Source organism: Mastigoproctus giganteus, chromosome 5 (assembly GCF_048544385.1).
Source record: "Mastigoproctus giganteus isolate SK-2022 chromosome 5, ASM4854438v1, whole genome shotgun sequence".
Classification (NCBI taxonomy): domain Eukaryota; kingdom Metazoa; phylum Arthropoda; class Arachnida; order Uropygi; family Thelyphonidae; genus Mastigoproctus; species Mastigoproctus giganteus.
Window position 1 is genome coordinate 123,215,720 of NC_143579.1, and position 25,792 is coordinate 123,241,511.

The 25,792-nt window shown below is 35.2% G+C and overlaps 1 protein-coding gene across 1 annotated transcript in view; it reads right to left on the reverse strand.

Moving 5' to 3' along the window:
* Positions 1 to 4,371: 4,371 nt before the first annotated feature.
* LOC150085677 (uncharacterized) overlaps positions 4,372 to 25,792 on the reverse strand; it is a 31,577-nt gene continuing 10,156 nt past the window's right edge. Inside the window, exons 3-6 of the mRNA XM_090374641.1 lie at positions 18,956 to 19,077; positions 10,905 to 10,963; positions 4,501 to 4,578; positions 4,372 to 4,403 (exon numbers count right to left, since the gene is read on the reverse strand). Coding sequence (XP_090230767.1) covers positions 4,372 to 4,403; positions 4,501 to 4,578; positions 10,905 to 10,963; positions 18,956 to 19,077 — 291 coding nt within the window. The remainder of the gene's footprint in view (positions 4,404 to 4,500; positions 4,579 to 10,904; positions 10,964 to 18,955; positions 19,078 to 25,792) is intronic.

The window sequence follows — 25,792 nt, forward strand, 5'->3', positions numbered from 1 at the left end:
ATCCCTCACAGTGTCAGCAAAATATTTAATGTATCACTGTTTCCAATCTGTTGAAAAAATCAATTTCAATTCTCAATCCCATATCCTTTTCAGCAGTGATTGCGGAAAATTAACTAATTTGGTCATTTCATCCAGGAGAAAACGAAAGTCCCTACTCAGTTTTGAACAGTGTTGCAGCATGTATATTACAGTGCTATGAAATAAGATTGTGATTTGTTTCTTTAAGCCTACCAATAAGCCCACTGCTATCATGGCTGGAGCCCTATCTGTTGTAACAGAGAGCACATCTTTAGTTTCAAGTTCTTTGGCAGTTAATAATTTTAAAACTTCATTAGCATTAGTAGAGGCATATGATGCAAGAAAGCAAGCTTATAGAGCATCAGCCAAAATAAAAACAAAACCCCTACCTGTTCCGCACATCTATTCCACAACTGTCTTTCCTCAATTTAAAGCTATATCCCCTCATTTAAAGCCTTATACACCTCAATCAGATCACCTTGAAGGTGCCTAGTCTCCAGCCGCTGCAATTTGCAAAATTCCTGTATATCATTGACTGACTCCATAGGCTGTTCTGGTACTGCTCAGAAACCCTCAGGTATTTTTCATTCTGCATTAACCTGAGTTTTTCATCAGTAAGTGAGCTCCTGTATCTTGATTTGATGAATGTTAATGAGCTAAAAGCACTTTCCCAATTCCAGGTTGACACAAACATTAGACCTTTCATAACCCTTGGTTTTGTTGTAAATACATGCATTTTCAATGTACACTGAGCCTCATCTCTTTCAAACCATTCTTTTATTTCCTGCATCCATTCAGATATGATTTCTACTATGTTAGCAGCAAGCTGTAGCACACTGTTTGCCTTCCAGATTTTTGATCACTTTTTTGGGGGGGGGGGGATCTAATATTATATCAGTTTCATACATTGTTACTTCATCTAGTAATTTTTAAGAGTGGAAAAGAAAATAAATTCATAAATATCACATGGTTGGTGTTACTGCTACCCATACGCAGTACTTTGCATTTGTCAAAGTTAAACTTCATTTGCCACCTCGGAACCCATCAACTTTTCTAAATTTTGGATTGTTTGTTATTTATTATTTGGGAGCATTAGCAACTAAGGCCATATTGCTCTGTCAATATGTGGTGGTCGTTCCCTGACCTTACCGCATCCTAAATCTTGGTGCAGTAGCATATCGTCCTTACTGTCATTAACAACCAACCTTCATATTGTCTGCAAACTGGGAGATTAAGCCTGATCAATATCATCAATATCACCTTCATCAATATCATTCAAAAATAAATCCTCTTTTGCTACTGTTGCCATGTGCAACAGTAGCAAAAGCTTTCCTAAAAGCCAAGTACAGTAAACCCTCGATTTAATGGACTGATAGGGCAGAAGGGGTGTCCATAAATGCCGAAAGTAACCTGGGGGGAATTTTTTTTTTTTATTGTTCTTAATGTAAAAAAAAAAAAGCTTTAATACAGTACTGTACGATATAAAATTATGTTGCAATTTGGCCTTTGATTTACAGATATCAGAAGCAGTTTGTTTTTTTTTTTTTTTTTATGCTATAAATTTCACAAACACGTGCTACTGAGATGCCTTGTTCTAATTTCTGTGCCACATTTAAGTTCACACACTTTCTTTTAACTCCTCTATCACTTGATGCCATTTTAAATTGTAGGGATTGCAAAATTATTTAATAAATAAAGTCACAATTTAGAAATCACAGAAACACAACCTTGTATACAACCTTGACTTGCGTGATAACTTGAGGCAGACTGAGACCGAAACAAAGTGAGACCTGCAGTTTAGTTTCCCGAGTCACGGGCTGCTCTATGTAATCTAGGAAAACAGCTATTTGAACATGTTTTCAAAAAGAATAAAAAACAATTTCTTGAATTTGATTATAAAAATAAAAGTAGGTAATTACAAAACAATAATGGAAATAGGTAATTATTATTAATTTTTAAATAATAATACTAGTTTTGTATAACCTAAAAAAAATATATGGTCGAGATTAATATGTACATTACTATATTATTTTTTGCATCCAGTTCCTTTGTGACCACATCATATTATCCAATCAAATTGGTCAGACAAATCCAATGAAATCTTAAAAAACCCATGCTGTGTCTGAACTATAACTGAAGCTTGTCCAGATGATCCTGCTGGGCTTCTTTAACTGGTGACTCCATTATTTTCCCTGGAACAGAAGTTAAATTAACAGGTCTGTAATTACCAATGTCATCTTTCAATCAATGAATTGGGGATACATTGGCACATCTCCAGTCTGTGGGGACCTTCCCGAGTCCAAGGATGCCCTTGTAATCATGACTAAGGGCCTGCTTACTTCATTTGTTGCCTTCTTTAATAACTGGATAGATCTCATCCACCCAAAGTGCCTTCCTTATATTTTTCCAGCAATTTCTCTTCTGCTTTGTTCTAGTGTTTACATAAGTAAAAAAATCTATGCTGTTTTTCTTTGTATCCTTTGCCAAAGATTTCTCATAATCTGCCTTTGCTTGCCTAACCTCCTTTCTGACTTGATTACAGACTATCTTATATCTAACAAGCATCTGTGTCTCTTGAAAATTTGTATCTCATTTATTTTTCTTCTCTGCCACAATTCTCATTAGTTCATCTGACAACCTTGAACAGCATTTCTTATTTGGTATGAACAGCCTAGTAGCTTCCAGGATTAATTCCTTGAATGCTTCCCATTTAGAATTTGCTGTTGGTAATATCATCAGTTGGTCTCATTGTACAGAATTTAAAAACTGTCTGAGACCACTGTAATCACCTTTTCAAAAGTAAAACCCTTCCCTTTGCCCCTGATGGTCGTTACATCTTGGAGTAAATCCCACATCAGTACACTGTGATTACTGCCACCCAGTGGTTCCTTTATCTGCACATTCTTAATGCATGAATAACCACTGCTGATAATCAGATCAAGAGCAACTGGCTCTGGGTGCCTCTCAAATATGCTTGCTGTAGAAAACAATCATTCAATAAATCCATAAAAGTCTTGGTAGTGTGTGAGTGACCAACCCACATATTGCAGTCTATATCTGGGTAGTCAAAATCACCCATTGTAAGACAATCTGATTTACTGGCCCACTACTTCGTGCAGTTGTTAGTTGTAATCACCAGTCATTAGGCCCATAACACACTCCTACTCTCATTTTTTCTTTCATAGTGTTTGTCACACCAAACTAACTGTACACTGCACCGGACACACTTCCCTAGATTTTTGTTTCTTAACTAAAAGCATGACTACTCCTCCCTTTCTGTGCACACTGTACTCCCAAATTCCAATTCTGCATTCCTTATCTCTCTGCCTTTGATATCTTCACCAGCACCTCAAATTTATTTACTATACTCCTACCATTGGTGTACATGCAAGTATACATGCACCTATTCTTACTCTTAGTTACCCTAACACAACCCATGTATTTACTTTTCATGATGACTGCCAGCAGATCTTGAAATCCCAAGCACCTAGCTTTCCAGGCTGATGCTCATTCCAATAGAAGCAGTGCAAGAATCACTTTCACCTTGCCTGTTGCTATTGTTAATCTATTAGTCTATGAAGCCCGCCTAAGGTAGCAGTTTTCCGACACACCTAACACTGCCTCGATAGCATCAGCAAATATTTTTGCACCATTTCTATTTAAGTGTATTCCATCCCATTAGCCTTGTGCAATCTCTTTAGGGCCGAATTGATTGAGAAGGCTCTCATCATCCTATCGTGTCTGGGCAGAATTGCAGACACCTTCAAATTTAACCCTAACTTGCATTTTTTTTTTTCAACATTGACCTGTACTTGTTAAGTAAATCTGCTGATCGTGTACAAAGTTTACCCTTTGTGCTGTTCAAAGATGATATCTGAAATGTCATCAACTTTGCCCCTGGCAGACATACCCTGGTCCTATTCAACCTATCCTTTTTTGCACAATATATGTCCTGTCTCCCTGACAATAACTAGCTCCTGTGGGACCAGTGCATTCTGACTTGAAGATTTCGTTTGAGTTGACAAGTCGCACATTTTTTTTAGGCCATGATGAGTTTGAGAATTGCCGCCTTCATTTCTCCGAATACTTTCTTTTGTTGCTCTAGTCTGGGGCACGATTTTCTTTTAAATATGATATAACAATGAAAATTGATAGGATTAATTGATGCCAGTTCCTGTAGTTCAATTAAGTTTTTTTTCACTGTAATTATGTGAAAAAAAAAAAAAAAAACTAACTGCCACCAACCATAATGGTTATTCTGGATTTTCAGCCAATGTAGTTACATGGACTGAAAATCCAGAATAACCATTATGGTAGTAGATTAGGTCCAGGACTCATTTTGCAACTAATAATTTACATTTCCCAAAGATCACTATTACAAATATCTGTTATAAAATTAGCTATACATATTTACTCTAAATGCTAAAACTGTTATATCTGATGTTACAAACAATAAAAGAGAAAAAATAAATGCATACTCACCAAGGTCTCTATATGTTGCTTTTTTCCGGTTGCCATAAGCTAAGATATATTTGGGCAAATCTGGATCGTCATTTCCATCTATGAAATAATAAATCTGTTTTTGTAATCTAAAACACATTTTCAAAAGAGTGAAATATTCCACCAGATAACTTAATGATTAGGATGAAATTCAATATGAATGTATTTAATCTCACTGAGCTCTCATGGGTGTACCCTAGAATGTGAACTCAGTATGATTAATAAACACCCTCTTTGCTGTCATACTTTTTCTGAAAATTTTGAATTTGTTAAAACTGGTTTAAATATTACTGTTTCAGTTCAGTACAAGTAGTACCATTAAACATCTGAGAATTATATATATTTTTTGTATGCAAGTTGACATAGACAATGAAATGGAGATTTTTCCTAATCTCCATTTCAAGTGATGCAAAATTTCAATAGTGGAGTACTGTTATTGAGAAAAATTTTGAAATGTGTTTTATTGTACTTTAATTCAATATTTTTTTATTGTTATTTTGTTTTCACACTTCCTTTTACATAAAATGTAAACAAAGTTCAACAAAAATAAAAGTAATTCAATTTTACATAAGGATATAATTAAATTAATAATTAGTATTAAATTAAAAGTTGTACTTTTTGTGAATGAAATATGATCTCAAAGTTTGGTTTTGTTTTTATGGCGCATGGTCAACTATGCCAGTCTCAAAAAGCAAAGAATATATATATATATTTTTTTTTTCTCTCTCTCTCTCTCTCTCTCTCTAAGATACCTTTGGTCATTGTTAGGATTATGCTGTTATATTAAGTGTTATTTCCACTGCAAGATATGGAAAAACATCTGAATCTGCCTACTTTGTTTTCAGCCATACATTTTTAAGTTTCACATTCATTTTTCCTAACCACAAGTTGTTCATTACAAATGCAACTGTTGCACCCACTGTTCATAAGTTGGCATATCTGCATAAAACTTCAACACCTAGCTTCATAGGTCCAAAAGAACAGATATTAAATTGTCTGAAATTTTTTTTTTAATGAAAGTCTTTTTTGAAAATGAAAGTTTTTTTTTTGCTGGGTGATAGAGTTTTACAACTTTCTGACTTCCTTAGTACAGTAAATCCAGGTATATAAATTATCAAATTAATGACACATTGAGATTGGATGTTTACGTACAGTGCAGAAAAAAGAAAACAGCATCACTTGATTACTGTATTTGTTAAATTTGCCATTTTGAAAGTGAATTCTGTTCTGATATCAGAACAGAATTCACAGATTATACTGCTGTTTTACATTTATTTTTAATTAAAACCCCTCACTATGGCTCCTAAAGTAATAAACCTCATACAGAGAAAAGAAGAACATAAGCTTAGTGACAAACTTGATATAATAAAGAAAATAGAATGGGGGCATAGGTAGGAGTGTTTTAATGGCAGAATATAACATTGGACTGTCAACATTGCGTGATATTAAACATTCAAAGCAAAACTTTTAGAATTTACTGTTTAGAGCCTAACAATAAAATAGCTGATTTTACTTATAGAAAAAGTTTACACAAGCCAATATTAGATAACTTAGATAAAGTGCTGCACGAGTGGTTTTTATTAAAACGGTCGGATGGTATTGCTATATCAGGGTCAATGATTATTGCCATAGCAAAAGGTTTTAAAGAAAAAAATGGACGTTGATACAACAATTGCTTTAAGATGAGGAGTGGAATTAGAAAATTAGACATTGCGGAGAAAAAAAGTCTGCTGACACACCAGTGGCTAAAGAATACAGTGTGACATTTGAGAAACTTGTTAATGACAATAATCTTACAGCTAACCAAATATACAGTGCTGATGAAACTGGTTTCTACTGGAAATGTTTGCCACAAAAAGCATTGATGGGTTTCAAATCAAAAAGTGAAAGTAGTTTTAAGCAAAATAAAGAGTGACAGTTCTTATGTGTGCAAATGCAAAATTGGGCCAACACAGAATGAAGCCTTTAGTAATTGGTAGATACCATAGCCTTGAAAGAGAATTATGCATTTGCCAGTGACTTACGAGGCCCAAAAAAATGGATAAGGAAATTTTCCAAGACTGGTTCACTTGTGAATTCGTTCGAGCAGTTTAAAAGAATTTATGTGATATGGGGAAGAGATTCTTGATAACTGTGGGGCCCATTCTCACAAATCCAAATTAGTTTCTGATTGTGGAAATATTTTTTCTTTTTATTTACCACCAATGTCATTATAGAAGTCATTTTATGAAATGAATGATCAGCAAGGATATTTCCATTCTCAACTTTCAACATGGTTTCACAATTAAAGATGAAATATATTCTGTATGTAGCATTTGGAATACTGTGAAATCCATCACTCTTGTGAGAGCATGGAGGAAATTATGGCCAAGTATCACGTCTGCCGACGAATCTTCCATATCATCTTCATCAGATGAGATGAAGATGATATTGATGGTCAAGGCAGTACAGTAAATCCAGGTATATAAATTATCAAATTAATGACACATTGAGATTGGATGTTTGCGAACAGTGCAGAAATAATACAAATGCAGAAATAATACAAACAGTTCAATCAGTGATAATTCAACAGTGGTCTCACACAGTTTTTAAATTCTGTACAGTGGGATAAACCGACGATGTTACCAACAGTAAATTCTAAGTGGGAAGCATTCAAGGAATTAATCGTGGAAGCTACTAAAAGGCAGTAGCACGCGCTCTTTGAGTAGACAGGGGTTCAAGCCCCTGACTGCTAAATATGGTTAATCTGCCAACCAGCATGGCAGATTATGGTCCATTTCCCTCATTGTGAATTGTTGAGGAGGCTTCCACCCTGCAGTGGGTTGATAATGGCTGCAGGTTTATTTATTTAAATGGTAACTATGAATACTGATACTAATGTAATTCATCAGCCTCACATAACCAAGACAGTGGTTTACAATTCATTATATTTATATGTTCTGTACTGTACTCAAACTATGTTTGCAATTAAAACTCTTTTTAAGGTCTCCTGAGGCCAATCTTACTTTACTTTGTTGCTAAGGGTGTGAGAATTTAGAACAAGAGTAGAGATTTGGATATTGTCCAATTAGATGTCTGAAGGCTAACCTTTGAGCATATTAATTGTGGGTGGGTCTGAATCCGTCCCCAACATAAAGGTTCAAGATTATGTTGGAGAGGGAATCAGAATAAACTTATTGTGGTTCTTATCTTCTCTAATACTGTTCTTGATGGGAGGGGGATATATATATATGGTTATTGTCTATCTGCATGCTTTTGTTTTGGTTAATATTGTTTGTTATGCTATAATGAACAATTCTTTCTATAGTCTGCCTTTTTATGTATCTGTAGGCAGTTAGGACCAGGGTACCATTGAAATCCCATTGGCGATCATCGCAGCAGATGTAGAAAGCTGGATCTGATTTGGTTATTTGGCCATGACCATAGATATATATGTGGTTATTGTCTATCTGCATGCTTTTGTTATGCTATAATGAACAATTCTTTCTATAGTCTGCCTTTTAATATATATATATATATATGGTTATTGTCTATCTGCATGCTTTTGTTTTGGTTAATATTGTTTGTTATGCTATAATGAACAATTCTTTCTATGTATCTGTAGGCAGTTAGGACCAGGGTACCATTGAAATCCCATTGGTGATCATCGCAGCAGGTGTAGAAAGCTGGATCTGATTTGGTTATTTGCTATGTCATATTTATGTTCTTTTGAAGGTTCTCATTTACTTAATGATAACTGATTTTTTATTAACCTAATTAATGACTAATGTAAAAAAAATTTTTTATTTAAAATGTTAAAACTGAATTCTTTACTTGATAGTCACTAATAGCTATTTCTTAAATAATTCAAAACTAAACCTTATCAAATAAGAAATATATAATCAAAATTAACAATTTTATGTAAATCTTATCACCCTAATTTACCAGTTCAGCTGTCTTTATGGTCACTGAAGAAGTACCATGAAACATCAGAGAATGATATGCAATTCTTTAAGAAATTAAAGGCAGTTTACACTCCATGCAAGTTCTCATTATTTCACCAATATCCAGTTCTTGATATATTTGCAACACCATGGTGTTAAAAGAATACAATATTTAAGACCATAACTGAAAATTAGAAAAGTTGAGAAGTGGTTTAGTGCGTAAGTTCCACTTGTTCTTTGGAACATTATGACCAACAATATTTCACAAGGTTAATGGGTGTACTTTTCAGTTAATAGCAAAAAGAAAAATGTCCTCTCAATAATTGAAGTAGATTGCTTCCACATTCTCTTGAGTGTTGCAGCTTGTTTCTGCACAGAAGTGAAAATTATACCTCAGAAATGAATATATTTTGTGTGTAACAGTTTTTACTTATTACCAGTGCTTTTTTTGTGAAAGTACGGCGTACCGGCACCTTTATTAACAGTGACGTGTGACATTTGGATGCAATGCACTTCGAAATTTATAATATTCCGTAAATTTTTTCACATGTTTACCTACTATTCAAATAAGCTTAAAATGATTTAACTAAACTTGCATTTTTTTATTTTCTATATAAAACTGTATAGCCATTTTTATAATTCTAAATTACTCAGTCTGACATCTGTTTAATTATTTTGAATTCCCCTTGGAAGTTACAATTAAAATAATTTCAGTTGAGGGAAGAATTTTTTCGTATAGCGACGGATTAGGAGAGAGTTAACTGGATACGCACTTTTTGCATTTCTGGCCTTCAGGCCATTAGTGCTGCTGCGCGAATTAAGAGAGCTAAAGGGCCATTCTACAACTTAGCGGTACCTGGTAAAATCTATTCGACCACCAGTCCTACATACAGAGAAGTTGCGCTGGTCAAGAGTGAGTAGATCAAGGGGTATTCCCAATGGGCTCTTGCCCATCTTCTGCAGTGGTGTCCAACCTTTTCCAGTAGGAGGGCCATATTCAAAAAAATTCAAAGTTTCTTTAGTGTGTTACATTTTCGATATCTTATTGCATGTAAAATTGAAAATATTCAAAAATTTTATTAAGTACAATACACAGTTACATTTACTGATTTACAGTACAAAATTACAAAACGTTTAATGAGAAAAAATTTTTGATAATAAAATTTTAAATGCTGTTTTAGTTCACTTTCCTTGCTGCAACCCCTTTCGAGAATTAGAAAAGTGATTTTCTTTTACCCCATAAATAATTATCTGTTATTTCGCGGAAGTGTTTCATCCAAATTTTTCCGAAAATTTTCCCCATCTCTGTTTACACTTTACTTTACCTGAATATCCGAATGATACCGATATTTTGGACAGTTTCAAAAAAAATAAAAATATTTTAATTTAAGAACTAGTGACAATACCGATGACGAGAGAAGGAAAACGAAGGTATTAAACCTTCTAAACATGAATTGTTGGCATTTGGCGAAAATGAAGTTAGAAAATTGTCAATTAGAGTTAAATGCAATTTGTGGATACCTAATTGATAAGAAGGTTTCCGAAGAATTGAAGCATTTGATGAACGCTCTGAGTACAATACCAATTTGGAAAAAATGTCTGAAGAACTTCTTTCCGAATACATTGGCAATAGATCCTGTGAAATACTGTGAAGACAAGCAGTACAGAGTGAAGAGCCTCTCTGAAGCTTACAAGCTTGCTTGAACTAGGAAAAGCTATGAATTTGAACTGTTGGACATCTACTTTTAAATGGTACTGTGAATAATTTCCTCTTCTAAAGTTGTCAATAATTATATTCTGTAAATATTGCAAACATGATTTGTAAAAATTGCCATTCTTGCATTTTTGTACACTTATACACAGCCAACCGGCTAGAAGGTTGGCTGTGTGGGTGAACTTGCTATTATAAATAAACGGATTTAATAATAATTTCACCGAGTGAATGCGAATGAGGATTTTCAGAAATAAATCTGATCGCCAACCAGTGCTTTGTTAATGACAAACAGTTTCTTCACTACTGTTTCTTAAAATTGTGAGCCGTCCGCTGACCTGCTACAATCCAGTAAAATATGTCATTCGTGGCTGCTTTGGATTTTGCAACACACACACAAAGAGGAAGAAAAGAAGTCAGCATAGGGTGTCGGATGAGAGCTTAATAAAAATTTGGAATATTCTACAAAAACTTTATTATGAAATTATTTTACTCACATTTTACTTATTTTTTATATACATGAATAATAGATTTATGCTTAATAAACTGTGTTAATATACTTAATTTCTTGTTCTTATTCTAAAAAAAAAAAAAATACTACTAAAGGAACAATATTGGGGGGGGGGGTTAGAGTACTTTTCATATCCTTTTTATTTTCAATTTTTCTCGATAGCAAAGAATGAGTACCAGCACCTATTTTTTTACAAAAAATAGCACTGCTTATTACTAAAATTAATTTTAAAAAAACTTACGTTGAATAGCTTTGGCAGTTGCTTCTGGAGTTGCATAGGTCACAAAGCCATAATTGTTACTGAAAGAAAAATAATTACCACACATTATTAACAATTCACGATTCACCTAGAATATTCAACCATGTTTAATTCTGATTAGTAAGCCTGTCCCTTATTCTGTTGATGATTACAGCAAAGGAAATTAATTAAAAAAGGACTACTGAAGCTCATCAACAGTTTCTAAACAAACAACCTAAAACTACAGCTCTAATTCACTGTTTCCCGGGGCACCTGCAAATATCCACCACTTGTGATTCCATGTTGAGTTATTCACGTAATGCAGTAAAGCAACTGAAGCTGTGCTACACAATATATGATGTAAATTATTTAAAGTTCCCATTTTAGACAATCATATCCCAGTTGTTATAGCATTTCACATGCTGCATCTTTTTTCTTAAAATCCTCTGTGGTTTGCTCTTTGATGGGTACCCCATCCAAAATGGTGTCAAGGAGAAAGCAGTAGTGACTCCGCCCAGTTACTGCTTTCTCCTTGACAGCATGTTACAGGCACATGTGTCATTACTATATGTTTCAGCTCCGACATTACAATATGTCGGAGCTGAAAATAAAGAAAAAGAAAGGGCAAAATGGCTTTTTTTTTTAAAAATTAAGTAACAAAAATGAAGGTGATTCGGTTATCACAATATGTCAGCTGAAATGAAGAAAAAGAAACTGCAAAATGCAATTCTCCTGTTGTCTTTTTGATAACCAACTCACAATGTAAATAACATTTGTATTTTGTTATTTGCTGTAAACCCTTCTGGCATCTGCTATGTAGGTTAAGTTGTTGCCAGTTAGTAATTATGTAATTCTCTGGCAAATAAAACAAAATAATTCATTTATTTTTTCCTAGACATGACTCCTACTGATTTCTTGCTCTTATCAGAACTTGAGGACAACTGCATAGGGGAGCTCCATATTTGACAGACAATTTTCACTTGTGTGCATTAATGGTTGTAAAGTGATTATAGCACCAATATTTGTCACTGAATAGCACAGATGACCCCCCCTTTTGGGGTGGGGGACAAACTGCCACTTGCATTTACTTTCCATGCAATTTGCACATTCACTAGTAGTTCGTGAGCAGCAATATTTGTCCTGAGCAATACTAGAAATTGGTAAACATATTTCTCATGCACAAGTCAAAAAAAAAACTATGTGAAAGTTTTATATGGTCTTTCTTTGGTTATGACTTCAAATGCACTTGTTAATTTCTTTCTTTCTGTGTGTTATTCATTTTTTTTTTTTTTTTTTTGATTTGGTAGTTGTTGGCGCATCGGCTTCTGTGGCCATATTGCACCTCCCAAGGTTTTTGCAGTACTTTGATCCAAGCCCGAGGCGGGAATCGAACCCGCGACCTTTGGGTTGCCGGGCAGGTATTTTACCCACTCGGCTAGCCCGGTCGGCTGTGTGTTATTCAATTTGGTGGGCTAACTACGTGATGAGAGAGTTCCCAAATCTATGCTGGCATATTAAAACAGAAAATAAAATATACTGCTCAAGTTGGAAAAAATATTAGAGCTTATGGGATATATGCTTCTTATAGCAAAGGTAAAGAAAGCCACCACGGGAGACTTACCGGGCGAACCAGTTTCCCACTACCGCAATTTCTCCCTGCATTCTCAGTTTGTTATTTGTTTTTTAGGAGCATTAGCAACTAAGGCCATACTGCTCCGGGAATACCCTGCATTCTCAGTAAACAGATGGTGCATGTTATAGGTAGTAGCAGTAGAAGTTGATTACGATGTATTGATTAGTTTTTTCTCATTATTAAAAGCAGATTGTTGGAGTTCGTGAGTGTAATGCCTTTGCAGCTTAAATTTACTTACTGGTACATCCAGACTGCTTCAGTCTTAGAGTGTGTATCCCCCTTCCAGCTGTTTTAAAATAGGAAAACGACTTCTACAGATGGTGCATGTTATCAGTAGTGGCAGTAGTTTGTTTCCTATAGGGAAAAAACAGCGGGAAGGGGGAATAAACACCCTGACTGAGGCAGTCTGCAGGATGTACTCAAATTCCAATAATCTGCTTTTAATAATGAGAGAAAAAAACTAATCATTACATCGTTATCAACTTCTACTGCCACTACCAACAACATGCACCATATGTTTACCAAGAATGTAGGGAGAAATTGTGGTAATGGGAAACGAGTATGTTAAGTTTCCCATGGTTCTTGTGTTAACTACCTTAACTGCTCTTATTTAAAAATCAGAAAAGAATGAATCAAATGTTATTTTTTTATGCAGTGGGTTCTGGTTATTTGGGGCACATCGGGACTAGTACATTTTGGCCCAAATAAGTGGCTGCCCTAATTAGCATATGATGCAAGAAAGCAAGCTTATATGGCATCAGCACAAACAAACAAAAAAAAAAAAAGTCCCATTTCACCCATCAATTCGCTTCAAAAGTTTGTCTAGTTCTGCTTTGAATTTATTTAAACTGTGAACTTCTGACACAGATGCAAGTTTGTTCAAGCAATCAACCGCCTGCTGGCTAAAGCCAAACTCCCGCACATCTCTTCTACAACTGTCTTTCCTCAATTTGAATTTATGTCCCCTCAAGGTGATTAATCAGGGCAAAGAGGAAGAATCCCATCAGTATTGAGCATGCTCAAACCATTCAAAGTGAATAAGAAAGCAGTGCACCAGAGTCTGTAAAAAGTAGGGGGTCAATCTGACACAGTTCCTACAACTCTAGTTGCTAATGCTAGCTCAAAAAATGATACTGTAAATATAATGAAAATTATTTGGCAATGGATTTCTCTTGGGATGGTGATGAGACTATCCTATGCCAATTTGTATTGTGAGTGATGACAGAATCAATGGTTCCAAACAAGGTGGAATGCTATTTTGTGACAAAGCACAAGAGCCTTTAAAACAAATAAGCTAATTGCTTTAAAAGGCTTTTGGCTTGTAAAAAATACAAATGGAGAGATTTTTGAAATTGATTAAAATTTCTGACAAAGCTCAAGAAGCTAACGAGTTAGTTTTGCTGAGGGCCTTATTTTGCCAGCATGCCAAATAATGGTGAAAACCATGTTAGGAGAAGAAACAGAAAAGGAAATTATGAAGGTACAAATTAGCAGGCAAATTTTATATATGTCTGAAGTTTTGAACAGGTTATTGTTCATATCACATCTGGAGCAGTTTTTGCATTACAAGTACATGAGTCAACAAACCAGCAGAAAAGCTCAAGTAAAAGCTCATTTATCAGATTTGTTGTAAATGGAAATATGAGTCAATTTCTTTGTTGCAAAGAACTGTCTGAAACAACTGGTCAAGACATTTTTAATGTCATCAATAATCATTTCAAAAAACATAAAATATCATGGGAGTCGTGGATTAGTATTTGTAAAGATGGAGCACCATCAATGACAGGGTCAGTTAAAGGGTTTTCATGAACATAACCCATGGATTATTACCTGGCACTACTTTTCACACAGGGAAGCTTGAGTGGCAAAGTGTATTCCCAGTGAGTCACAACAACAAAGTGCTTGATCAAGTGGTAAAAATGGTCAATTACACCAAAAGCAGACCTTTAAAAGTTCATTCATTATTATACTATGTGAAGCTATGGAACCTGATCATTTTATATTGATAATTCACACAGAAATATGACTGCTGTCAAAAGAAAGAGTACGATCATGTTTTTTTTCAAATGCAGGAAGAGTTCCTTACATATTTTTTGATAGAGGAAATGAATTTTCTGATTATTTTAGTGACAACATTTGGTGCTCAAACTAGCATTTCTTGCTGATATACTTGAATGATAAAATTATAGAACTTATCACAAATTCATTGACACTATTTGACCAAATACTTCAACAGTACTTTTCAATAATCGATGTTAAATGTTTTGATTGGGTGGTTGTCAAAAAGCTACTTTGAAACATCCCAATTGTATTTGGAAGATGAGCAAGATTAAGGAATTATTATTGTTATTTTTCTTACTGAGGAATGATCGAACTCTTCAAATTAATAATAATGTTGAGTTAAGCAATTTTTGATAACCATATCCAAAGAATTTCCAGCTCTGTCTAAACAAGTTATGGTGGTAATAATGCCTTTTCCCACATACTTTTCTATGGCACTACTCGAGATAAAAAGGGAAAAAATTCTGTACCAGGTACATAATAAGTCCTGCTGCTAGTATACTTAACATGACTTTACATTTAAGTCATTGGCAAGCAATAAAAACGTTTTAATTTCCAGATATTAATAAAATTCATGGATATTCAATAATATAACAGTGTTTTCATTTTATTAATAATAATTACATATAGGTTACTGAAAGTGTTGTCTGTGATGACTAAAGTAGGATATATAATTTTTACATTGAACAGATTTTAGTTCATGACTAAATACACAATCTATAGTTGTTCCATTACATGTAGTATGGAACAAAAGACCTGATGGCATGTCCAAGTTGAAGAATGTTTTCATAAATGTGCAGAATTCTTCCGGCAGCCTCTGAGTTTAATTGTAAAGAAAAATATTACGTTCAATCTGAAAACACCAGGTGACTTGAAACCAGATGCATTTTCGAATTAACACATTTCCCAGTTTTTTTGTTATCTTAAAACCTTAGTATTTCTGTTTCTAAATTCCTTAGTTTTCCAACAATATGCTATACGTCCACATTATCCAGTTTATTACATGAGAAATTTTCCTTGATCACATGTTCATATTTTTCACTATCCTGGAAAAACAAATGCAATTTTCAGAGGTTTGACAGTTTTTCCTCTAGTATAAAGCTAAGATGAAGTTCCATGCAAAATTTCATTAAATTTGGTCCATTAGAAGATAAACTGTTGTTGTTGCCACCATACAAGAATGATTACAACAATACAAGTTACAATAATTCGCTTCTGGCAGAAGCTGAAGATGATGTCACTTCTGTAACACTTTTCGCATGACAGTTTTTCATTACAAAATTTTTGGAACGCCAGTAAAAACGTTTTAATGTAAAAAAGCCGTGAATTAGGGTTGAATTTGAAATTGTCTGCCATTCTGCCCAGGCACGATAGGAGGGAGTATATAATGAGAGCCTTGTCGATCAATTCGGCCCTGGAGGGATTGTGCAAGGCTCAAGGGGTAGAATTTTTTTCAGCCTGGACTGTACTTGTTAACAGGAGAGATTGCTTCTACAGGGATGGGATACACTTAAATAGAAAGGGTGCAAGAATTTTTGCTGATGCTATCGAGGCAGTGTTAGGTGGGTCGGAAAACTGCTAGTTGGGGGGGGGGGGTACAAGGACTAATAGATTAACAGTAGCCACTGGCAGAGGTGGAAGTGATTCTTGCACTGCTTCTACTGGAATGCGCAGAAGCCTGATAAACAAGATGCAGGATATTTCAGAGACTGCTGGGAGTCATTGCGGTACAAGTAAACACATGGGTTGTGTTAGGGTAGCTAAGAATAGGAACAGGTGCATGTATACTTGTGTGTACACCAATGCTAGGAGTTTGGTAAATAAATTTGAGGCATCAAAGGCAGATATTGTTGGGATATCAGAGACATGGTGTCACACAGATATAAGGAATGCAGAACTGGAATTTGGGGAGTACAATGTGTACAAAAAGGATAGACAGAATAGGAAGGGAGGAGGGGTTATGCTATTAGTTAAGAAACATAAAATTCAAGGAAGTGAAGCCAGTCGACATCGCTGGACAGTGCAGTGAAGTGCTGCAAATAACAAGGCAGTCATGCAACCAAGTAGAAGCCAATTTGGCTTCTACTTGGTTGCATGACTGCCTTGTTATTTGCGGTACATTTGTTAAGCTGATGTTATGCGAGAGAGAGACTACAAATCTGTTTACTTTTGCAGAATTAACTGATATGTTTTAAAATTATAGTGAAGTTCATAAGAATCTGTAGATACTGTTACCAGATACATTGAAAATTTCCAACTTGACAAGTACCAAAATTGTATAAAATTTGCTGCTGTAGAGAGAAAACTTATCACTCAAACTTTATAAGCAAACATTAGTAGAGGGAGAGCAAATACTTCATGCTGTTCAATTGTCTCCTATAAAAAGTACCATAAATGTTTCATCTGCAAGCATATGTATGACATATGCAAAGGGCAAATGTATCCTTTTTGATATGTCTGTAAATGTAGAAATGTATAGTATCTTATGTACAGTGGCTCCAGAACATTAGTTCAACTTCATCTTGGTACACTGTGATAAATACAGAACTCTGTTAAAGGCCGTAGCAGATTGGTCAGGAGTGAGAAAGTGAAGTAGTATGTGCTCTTTGAGTGGACCGGGGTTCAAGCCCTTGACTGCTAAATACGATTAACGCTTATATTGATTTATTGTAAACTCCACTGACTTGGTATCGTGGCAGAGTATAAAGAAGAAAAATTGTGTATAACGTTATGTTTGAGAAGCCTCTGTGTTGTTTAATTGTTTCTGGCAAATTTTTCTAACAGGAAGGCAATCACCTGAAAAGCCAGCCCAGTGCCCATCTACACCACAAGGAGGTGGGTAGGCCACAATTACGCTTGCATTGATTTATTGTAAACTCCTGACTTGGTATCATGGCGGAGTATAAAGAAGAAAAATTGTGTATGTTATGTTTGAGAAGCCTCTGTGTTGTTTAATTGTTTCTGGCAAATTTGCTAACAGGAAGGCAATCACCTGAAAAGCCAGCCCAGTGCCCATCTACACCACAAGGAGGTGGGTGGGCCACAATTACATGTGCATTGTGATGGGCCTTAGGTACTAAAATTATTGTCTTCCCTAATGGCCAAAATCCAGCACAAGAATTGTCACAAGATATGAATAAACAAAACTTTTTGTCTATAGCTCATTCTGAAATGTACACATGATCTTTAATTTCTAAGTCATGTTTTGGTTAAACATGAATCATGTTTTACAAGAAATGGAACTATCAACTCTCTAAACATCCATATATGGACAGAAGAAAACCTATATATAACTGTCAGTATTCATTATCAACATAACTTTTCCTTTAATGATTGGTGGGTGCTCTTGGGGGCAGTCCTATTACTATCAGCAAGGCTTTCTGGAATGGCATAATGCATTTTCTTCAGAAAAAAATTGTGAGAGCTATTGGAAGACCCTTGAAAATTATAGAAGTTTGAGTTTATGTCAATGAAGTGCCCCACTTTAACATGGGATTACCTGAACACTATTTGAATTTAAAGACAATCTGAGAAACTGCATTTTAGAAGCTACTGAAACCACAAGGATAGTCCTGAAACGAAACAATACATGCCAGGGAATCATGAAATAGTTATGCTGAATGCCACAATGAACAAAATTCCTTCTTATTTTTTGTAATTCAGGATTAATGTCTGTATCTCTGAAATGAAGGCTTTCAAGACATGTTTATTGGACATTTTATTTTCTATTCAGCTGTATATAATAATGCTTCTACATGTGTTCCGTGTGTGTGTTGTGTTGTGTGTGTGAGAGAGAGAAAGAGAGAATTACTCGCTGTTATATTCCTTCAGTGTACCTTGCAGGTACACAGCAGATATAATCACCATCCTTCCCACACAAGGTGGAAAATACCCCAGGTTTGAATCCTGTCAAGGAATTTTTGTGAGATTTTTTTTCAGTGTGGCTGAATTAGTTGGCGAGAGTACATATTTCTCCTAGAAACTTGGGTTTTTTCATTCAGTTAAGAACTAAATCGTCCACAGAATAAAATGCAATTTACAGACACTATCTGACACCTCAAGGCCTTAGTTGCTTTGGTGCTTAACACAGACACACATACATCCTATTGTATACTATAATTAGTCAATGAAAATAACTGAAAAAAAAAAAAAAATGATAAAATTGACTAATTTTTAAAATATTTCCTCAAGTCTTTGGCTTACAACATCTGTAAGCCAAAAGGAGGAGGATAATAGTGTTATGGCTAGTAACAGGAAAATTAAATAAAAAAACTATTCAAGTTCAAGCTTTAGAGAGCACTAATTATGCTAAGCTGAAAATAGTTCTCACCTATGATCTATAATAACAAGCAATACTTACTTGGAATTCTTTATGTGAAGGTTAACATCAACAATGATTCCAAATTTACCAAAACGATCCCGCAGGTTTTGTTTTGTGATACCTTCACTAACTTCACCAATGTATAATACCTTCAAATCTGTCTAAAATAATAAGATTGCTTTTCATTACATAAGGCATAATTGCTTTCAACAGTATATTAAATATTATGCTGTTCAAAGCAATTCAAATTAATAGCAATTATCATATTACAATTTATACCTAAAAAACACCATTGCTTTTCGAATCAAGGTAAATCAATAATTTCCAAACAAAAACCTATCATCAGCTACTACAAACAAAAGAATGCACAGTTGTGAAGCTGCACAGATGTAAGCAGCCCATGTGTCGTTTCTGATTGCATTCTCAATTTCAGCTGTTTCTCCTTCCTGTAAAAAGATGTTATGTTTTTAAATTTTTTTGGTTTTTAGGAGCATTAGCAACTAAGGTCATATTGCTCCGGGATGTGCGGTGGTCATTCCTGACCTTTCTCCATCCTCCGTATTTGGTGGTGACAGACTCAAACCCCGGTCTAATCAAGAAGCGTATGCTACGCACTGCTGCTCCTTCCCACCTGGCTACAGAGGCGCCTGTAAAAAGATGTCTAACTCTGAAGATGAGCCAGTGTATCTGGGTGCCTTGGTCCTAACAGATTTCATGGGTGTCCAGAGGGCAGAAAAGATTATCAATAATGCTGATACAAATTGAAGGCGTCTCAGTCACTATCAGGCATGAACTAATTAGACATGTGACAGAGAAGAAAAATGCATGGAATACATAAAAATTAACATGTGACACAGAAACCTATGATAGATATAAGCTAGTCTGTAACCAAGTTACAAAGGAGGTTAGGCAGGCGAAGGCAGATTACGAGAAATCTTTGGCAAAGAAAAACAGCAAAGAGTTTACTTATGTAAACTCTAGAAGGAAGGGGATGAATCAGATTGGTCCACTTGATATCGATGGTTTGACCGTTGATGATCCTGCTCAGGTAGCTAACAAACTAAATGAGTATTTTGCATCTACATTCACACATGAGGAGTTATTCAAGGAGGGGTATGCCAGAGGTGAATTAAACTCTGACAGTGAGCTAGATGATTTTGTAATAACAGAGCAAAAAGTGGAGGAGAAATTGTGGATGATAAACAGAAGAAAGGCACCTGGGGTGGATGTGATCTATCCAGTTATATTAAAGGAGGCAGCAAAAGAAGTAAGCAAACCCTTAGCCATAATTATGAGAGACTCAGGGGAGGTACCCATGGACTGGAGATGTGCAAATGTGACCCCAATCCACAAAGGAGGATCAAAGGGAGACAGGTAATTACAGACCTGTTAGTTTAACTTCTGTTCCAGGGAAATTAATGGAGGCACTGGTTAAAGAAGCATTGCAGGATCATTTAGACAAGACTTCAGTTATAGCTCGGGCACAGCATGGGTTTGTTAAGGGGAAATCTTGATGTAATCACAAAGGAACTCGATGCAAAGAATAACTTTGATATCATATATTTGGATCTTAATAAAGCCTTTGATACTGTTGCATGGGAAGACTTCTGCACAAATTGGTGCAGTGTGGCATTGGAGGCAAATTGCTGTTATGGATAAAGGGATGGATGAGTGGGAGAAGACATACAGTGGTATCAATGGACACTGCTCTTCGTGGATTAATGTTATTAGTGGAGTCCCTCAGGGTTCAGTGTTGGGTACATTGTTGTTTTCTGTATTTATAAATGATATTGATGATGTTATATCAGGCTTGATGTCCAAGTTTGCAGACAATACAAAGGTTGGCAGGGTTGTTAATGACACTAATGACAGTACACTGCTGCAACAGGATCTAGAAAAGTTGAGCAGATGGGCTGAGAGGTGGCAAGTTTAACATTGACAAATGTAAAGTACTACATATGGGAAGCAGTAATCCCAGAATAACGTATCAACTATGTGGTACCACACTGACAGTGGTAGAGAATGAAAAGAATCTGGGGGGTAATTGTGCAGGCAGATATGAAGTTTTTTGAGCAGTGCAGACGGTCTGCAATAGTAGCTCATGGTGTCTTGTCAATGATATACAGGAATTTTTTTTAGCAGGGATAAGGAGGTGATTATCCCCTTGTATAAGGCAATGGTCAGGTCACACCTTGATTACTGTATACAGGTCTGGAGACCTCATTTTATGAAGGATGTAGAGGTGTTGGAACGAGTACAGAGAAGAGCAACAAGATTAGTGAATGGAACAAAGGGTTGCTCTTACAAAGAAAGGCTTAAGTTTGGCAAATTACAGTGTCTGGAGACTAGGCACCTGCGAGGTGATCTGATTGAGGTATAAAGCCTTGAATGGTTTGAGCATGCTCAATGCAGATGGGATTCTTCCTCTTGCTCAGAATAATCGCCTGAGAGGGCATAAATTCAAATTGAGGAAAGACAGTTGTAGGATTCATGTGCGGAAGTTTGCCTTTAGCCAGCGGGTGGAACAAACTTCCATCTGTCGTAGAAGTTGATAGCTTAAATAGATTCAAGGCAGTTTGGAGCGAGTGGATGGGTGAAATAAGGGTGTTTTTTTTTTTTTTTCCAGGACTATGCAGTGGTCATTCCCTGACCTTTCCGCATACTCCGTATTTGGTGGTGACAGGGCTGATGCTATATAAGCTTGCTTGCTTTCTTGCATCATGTGCCTTTGCTAATGCTACTATAATCACATTTAAATAAAAAAAAGTAATGCAAATTGGAAGAAGACAAATATAAACATCAAAATCAACAGATAGAACAAGTACAAAAATTCATATACCCCAGGCTCTTTAATAACTGGAAACATAAATAATATTGATCAAATTAATCACAGACATCAGAGTGACAAATATGAACAAACTCAAAAACATATGGAAGAGCAACAAAATGTCAAACAGTCTAAAAATTAAACTATACAAAACAGTCATCACACCCACAGCAACTTATGGATCAGAGACGTGGAGTATAAATAAGAAAGAAAGAAAGGCAAAAGATAATGTCATTTTAAATGAAATGATATGTCTAAAGAAAATTAATAAAACAAATTGGAGAGAACACAAAACTAATGAACAAGTAAGAAAAGATATAAATTTTGAACACAGCATAATAGAACTAATCTACAAAAAAACAACTTCAGTGGTTTGGACATGTGAATTGGATGAAACAACAAAGGCTCCCAAATATAGTATTGACAGAAAGAATTGGAGATAAGGGACCACCAGGAAGACGTAGAGTGTTATGAGTTTTTAGCATCTTGCAGACAATGAAGGATGTTTTAGGAAAGAAACTTAGCATTATGGGAAAAATATCACAACCCACCCAGATTTTCACTCTGCTTACCATACAACTATGGCAAGCAAGATGCAGTTTTTGTTCCTCTGCAACCATCCCACTGGGCCCAGCTTTGATTCTGCCAAATCTTTCTTTTCCCAAGAAAAAATTTGGTTCTTGGAAAAACGTTCAACTCAGCATCAGGGAATACAACACACTGAAAAAATAGCACCCATCATCATGGATAAGAAATAGATATTATCAGAAAAGTTGAAGGGGGCAGTTAGGCCCAACCCACATTAAAACAATATTATATTACACTTTTTACTGTCAAATTAATCGCACCGCTGCAAAAGGAACACAGTCTTTACTGATGAGAGCTATCCTGCTAAATGAGGCTTCTCAAGCTATCTCTCAGAAGCCTGATGACAGAAGAATTTAAAATAAATATATATACAGTCGAACTTGGTTATAACAAGTATCAAGAGACCGACAAAATTTCCTCGTTATAACCATTACTTGATATATCAGTGATAGCGGAGGCGGGGAAACCCCTGAGGCTGTTAGACAATGAACACTTTATATCAGTGATGAGCTAAATCTACCTCCACCTCCTATTTTTGTTTTTTTTTTTTAATTTCTCAATAACTTGATAAAAAGATATTAGAGAAAAAAAAATAATATAAGTATATACCTGCATATTAATATGCTTGTACAAACTACAATACACTTAATACTAAAACATTTATTTCTCTACAATTAAAAAAAAATTCTTTAATAATAAACACAATTTCAATTAGTCTTTATTAATGAATCTTAAAATTGATGTTTGTTTTAAAGATTTCACTTTGATAATTCTTAGGTTTCCCCTTAAAACACTGAACATGTTAAAAGTCTCATTACTTGCCTCAGTTCCTTCAAAAAAATTGACTAATGTGACCATTGCACCTTGAGCTTGTGAGATTGTTAGCATTGATTTTGATTCACTTTCACTTGTCATTATATTATCATTCTCTTTGTTGAGCACAGCATCTACAATGTCACTCTCTGTAGGAAGACCATTAGTTAATAAGTTGCCATCGACTCGTACAAATTCACCGATGTTATTTGTGTTAAAACCTACAACATTGTTATGTAGCAACCATTCAGATAATGGTAAGTTGTTTTCTTCATTTCCATCATCTACAACTACGATTGAAATTTCATTTGAATTTAATTTCAATTTCTTGAAGAAATCTGATATGGTTGTTGAAGTAACATTGTTCCACGCACCATTCAATAAATTTATAGCATCCAATATCAATATAGACTCTGTAAGTTTCTGTTATCTTTGACTGATCAGATGTAGAACTAGAAATCTTTTATAAAATCCTTTCAAATTCTTGATTACACCTACGTCCATTGGTTGTAAAATTGATGTATTGAGAGGCAGAAACACCAGCTTAATGGTGGACAAATTTTGAATCTGGGGATGTGCAGGACAGTTATCAACTAACAATAAAATATTTTTCTTTTTGAATAGCTCCTTATGCCAATCATTTACATGTATTGCCGAAAAATATCCGAAGTCGTCCAAACTGTCTTGTTTGCAGTGTAATCCACAGAAAGTTTCCTTATGTTTTTGAAACACAGAGGTTTTAACAATTTTTCGATAACAAACAGTTTTATTTTATCAGTTCCTGTCATATTTGCACATATGAGCATCATCAAGCAAGCCTTTCATTGTTTTCCACTAACACATTTCCCCCTTTTGAATTTAATTATATTTTTAAGTGTCAAATTATAAAAAAGTCCTGTTTCGTCTGCATCGTAGATGTCTTCGTCATTGAAATCTTTCCTGATTTCTGCCCAAACACAGCCAATCCATTCATTTGCCATTATTGGATCTGTAGATCAAGATTCTCCACTAATTTTTGCATAAACGATGTTATATCGGTTTTTAAATCAATCCAGCCAACCGTTGTTACATACAAATTGTTTAACAAATTTTTCCGCTTGAGCCTTTAAGATCGGACCGTCTATTGAAAATCCAGCACTTCTTTGTGTGGTGAACCATTGAAGCAATGCTTCAATGTTTGTAACCTTGCACTTTCTAATTTTTTTTTTTTTTTTTGGTTATGTTCTTTTCCAGTGCCGATATGTAAACATCTTTATTCTTCCACAATGTCAATACACTTGAAGAGGACAAAGAAAACTTTTCACACACTTCTACATTTTTTGCACCACGTTCCAACTCACAAATAATTTCAACTTTTTCACGAATCGAGACACACTTTCTTTTTTTAGTAGACATGTATCCGAAGGAAGGGTTCGTATCTAACTGATTTTACTTTAAAATTATAGTAAAGTGATCTACACACAAAATTTTTAGAAGCCCGATATGCATACAACATTCTTAGAAGTCCCGAAATAAATTTATGGTTCAGTGAATACAAGGCAATCTGTAAATGCAACAAGCACTAATGCACTATATAGTACAGCCCCTGTCTCCGAAAGGGCAAGATCAAAAACCGGCCACTAATCCAATGCAATGCAGGTGGTCAGAAAAGCTAAGTCACCCTTTTCATTTTTCTCTATTCCAAGAATTGGGTTTCGACTACCCAAGTTACCAAAATTTGTTCAGTATATTCGTGTAGTACACTCGTTATAACAATGAGCAATTATATGAGAATATGCATAAATTAAAATCATTATGGCTTTTTGCTCATTACAGCTGCGATCTCATTATTTCCATGCTCGTTATAACCAAGTTCGACTGTATATACAAGATGTAATATTAAATAACGAAAATGATGCAATAAAATAAATATAATGAATATTTCATACCTTGGCTATCCCCTTCAAAATAATTGCCTAGGGCTTGTACACATATACTGTTCCATACATTTCTTCCAAGCACAGACACATTTCTGGAAGTCATCTTCTGCAACCCTTTTACCACTTGTTTTTTTTACTAAATGTCTCAATGGACCAAAAAAGGGTTTCCTTAAGTAAACTTTTCAGTTTAGGGAAGAGAAAATGGTACAAGGGGCTAGGTCTGTCAAGTAGGGTGCATGTGTGCATTATGGCCACAGAAGCTGATGCACCAACAACTACCAAAAAAAAAAAAAAAAAAACCAGCCTTGTCAGACCTTCAATATAGTATGTTTGATTGACAGTCTGATTTGATGGGACATATTCGGCTCTAATAATTCCTGTAATATTGAAAAAAACATTTTTGTTTTTGAAATTCTTGCTTTTTTTATTTTTTTGGTAGTTGTTGGCGCATCGGCTTCTGTGGTCATAATGCACCTCCCAAGGTTTTTGCAGTACTTTGATCCAAGCCCGAGGCGGGATTCAAACCCGCAACCTTTGTGTTGCCAGGCAGGCACTTTACCCACCCGGCTAGCCGGGTCGGCGCTTTTTTTTTTATTCTGTAGGATTGTTTTGTCTTCCATTACAGTCTGTATTTTAGTTTCTGTGTCATACTAGAACAGCCAACTTTCATCACAAGTAATTACTGTAAATACTGTAATTACTATGTCTCTATCTTCTTCAATTTTTTTT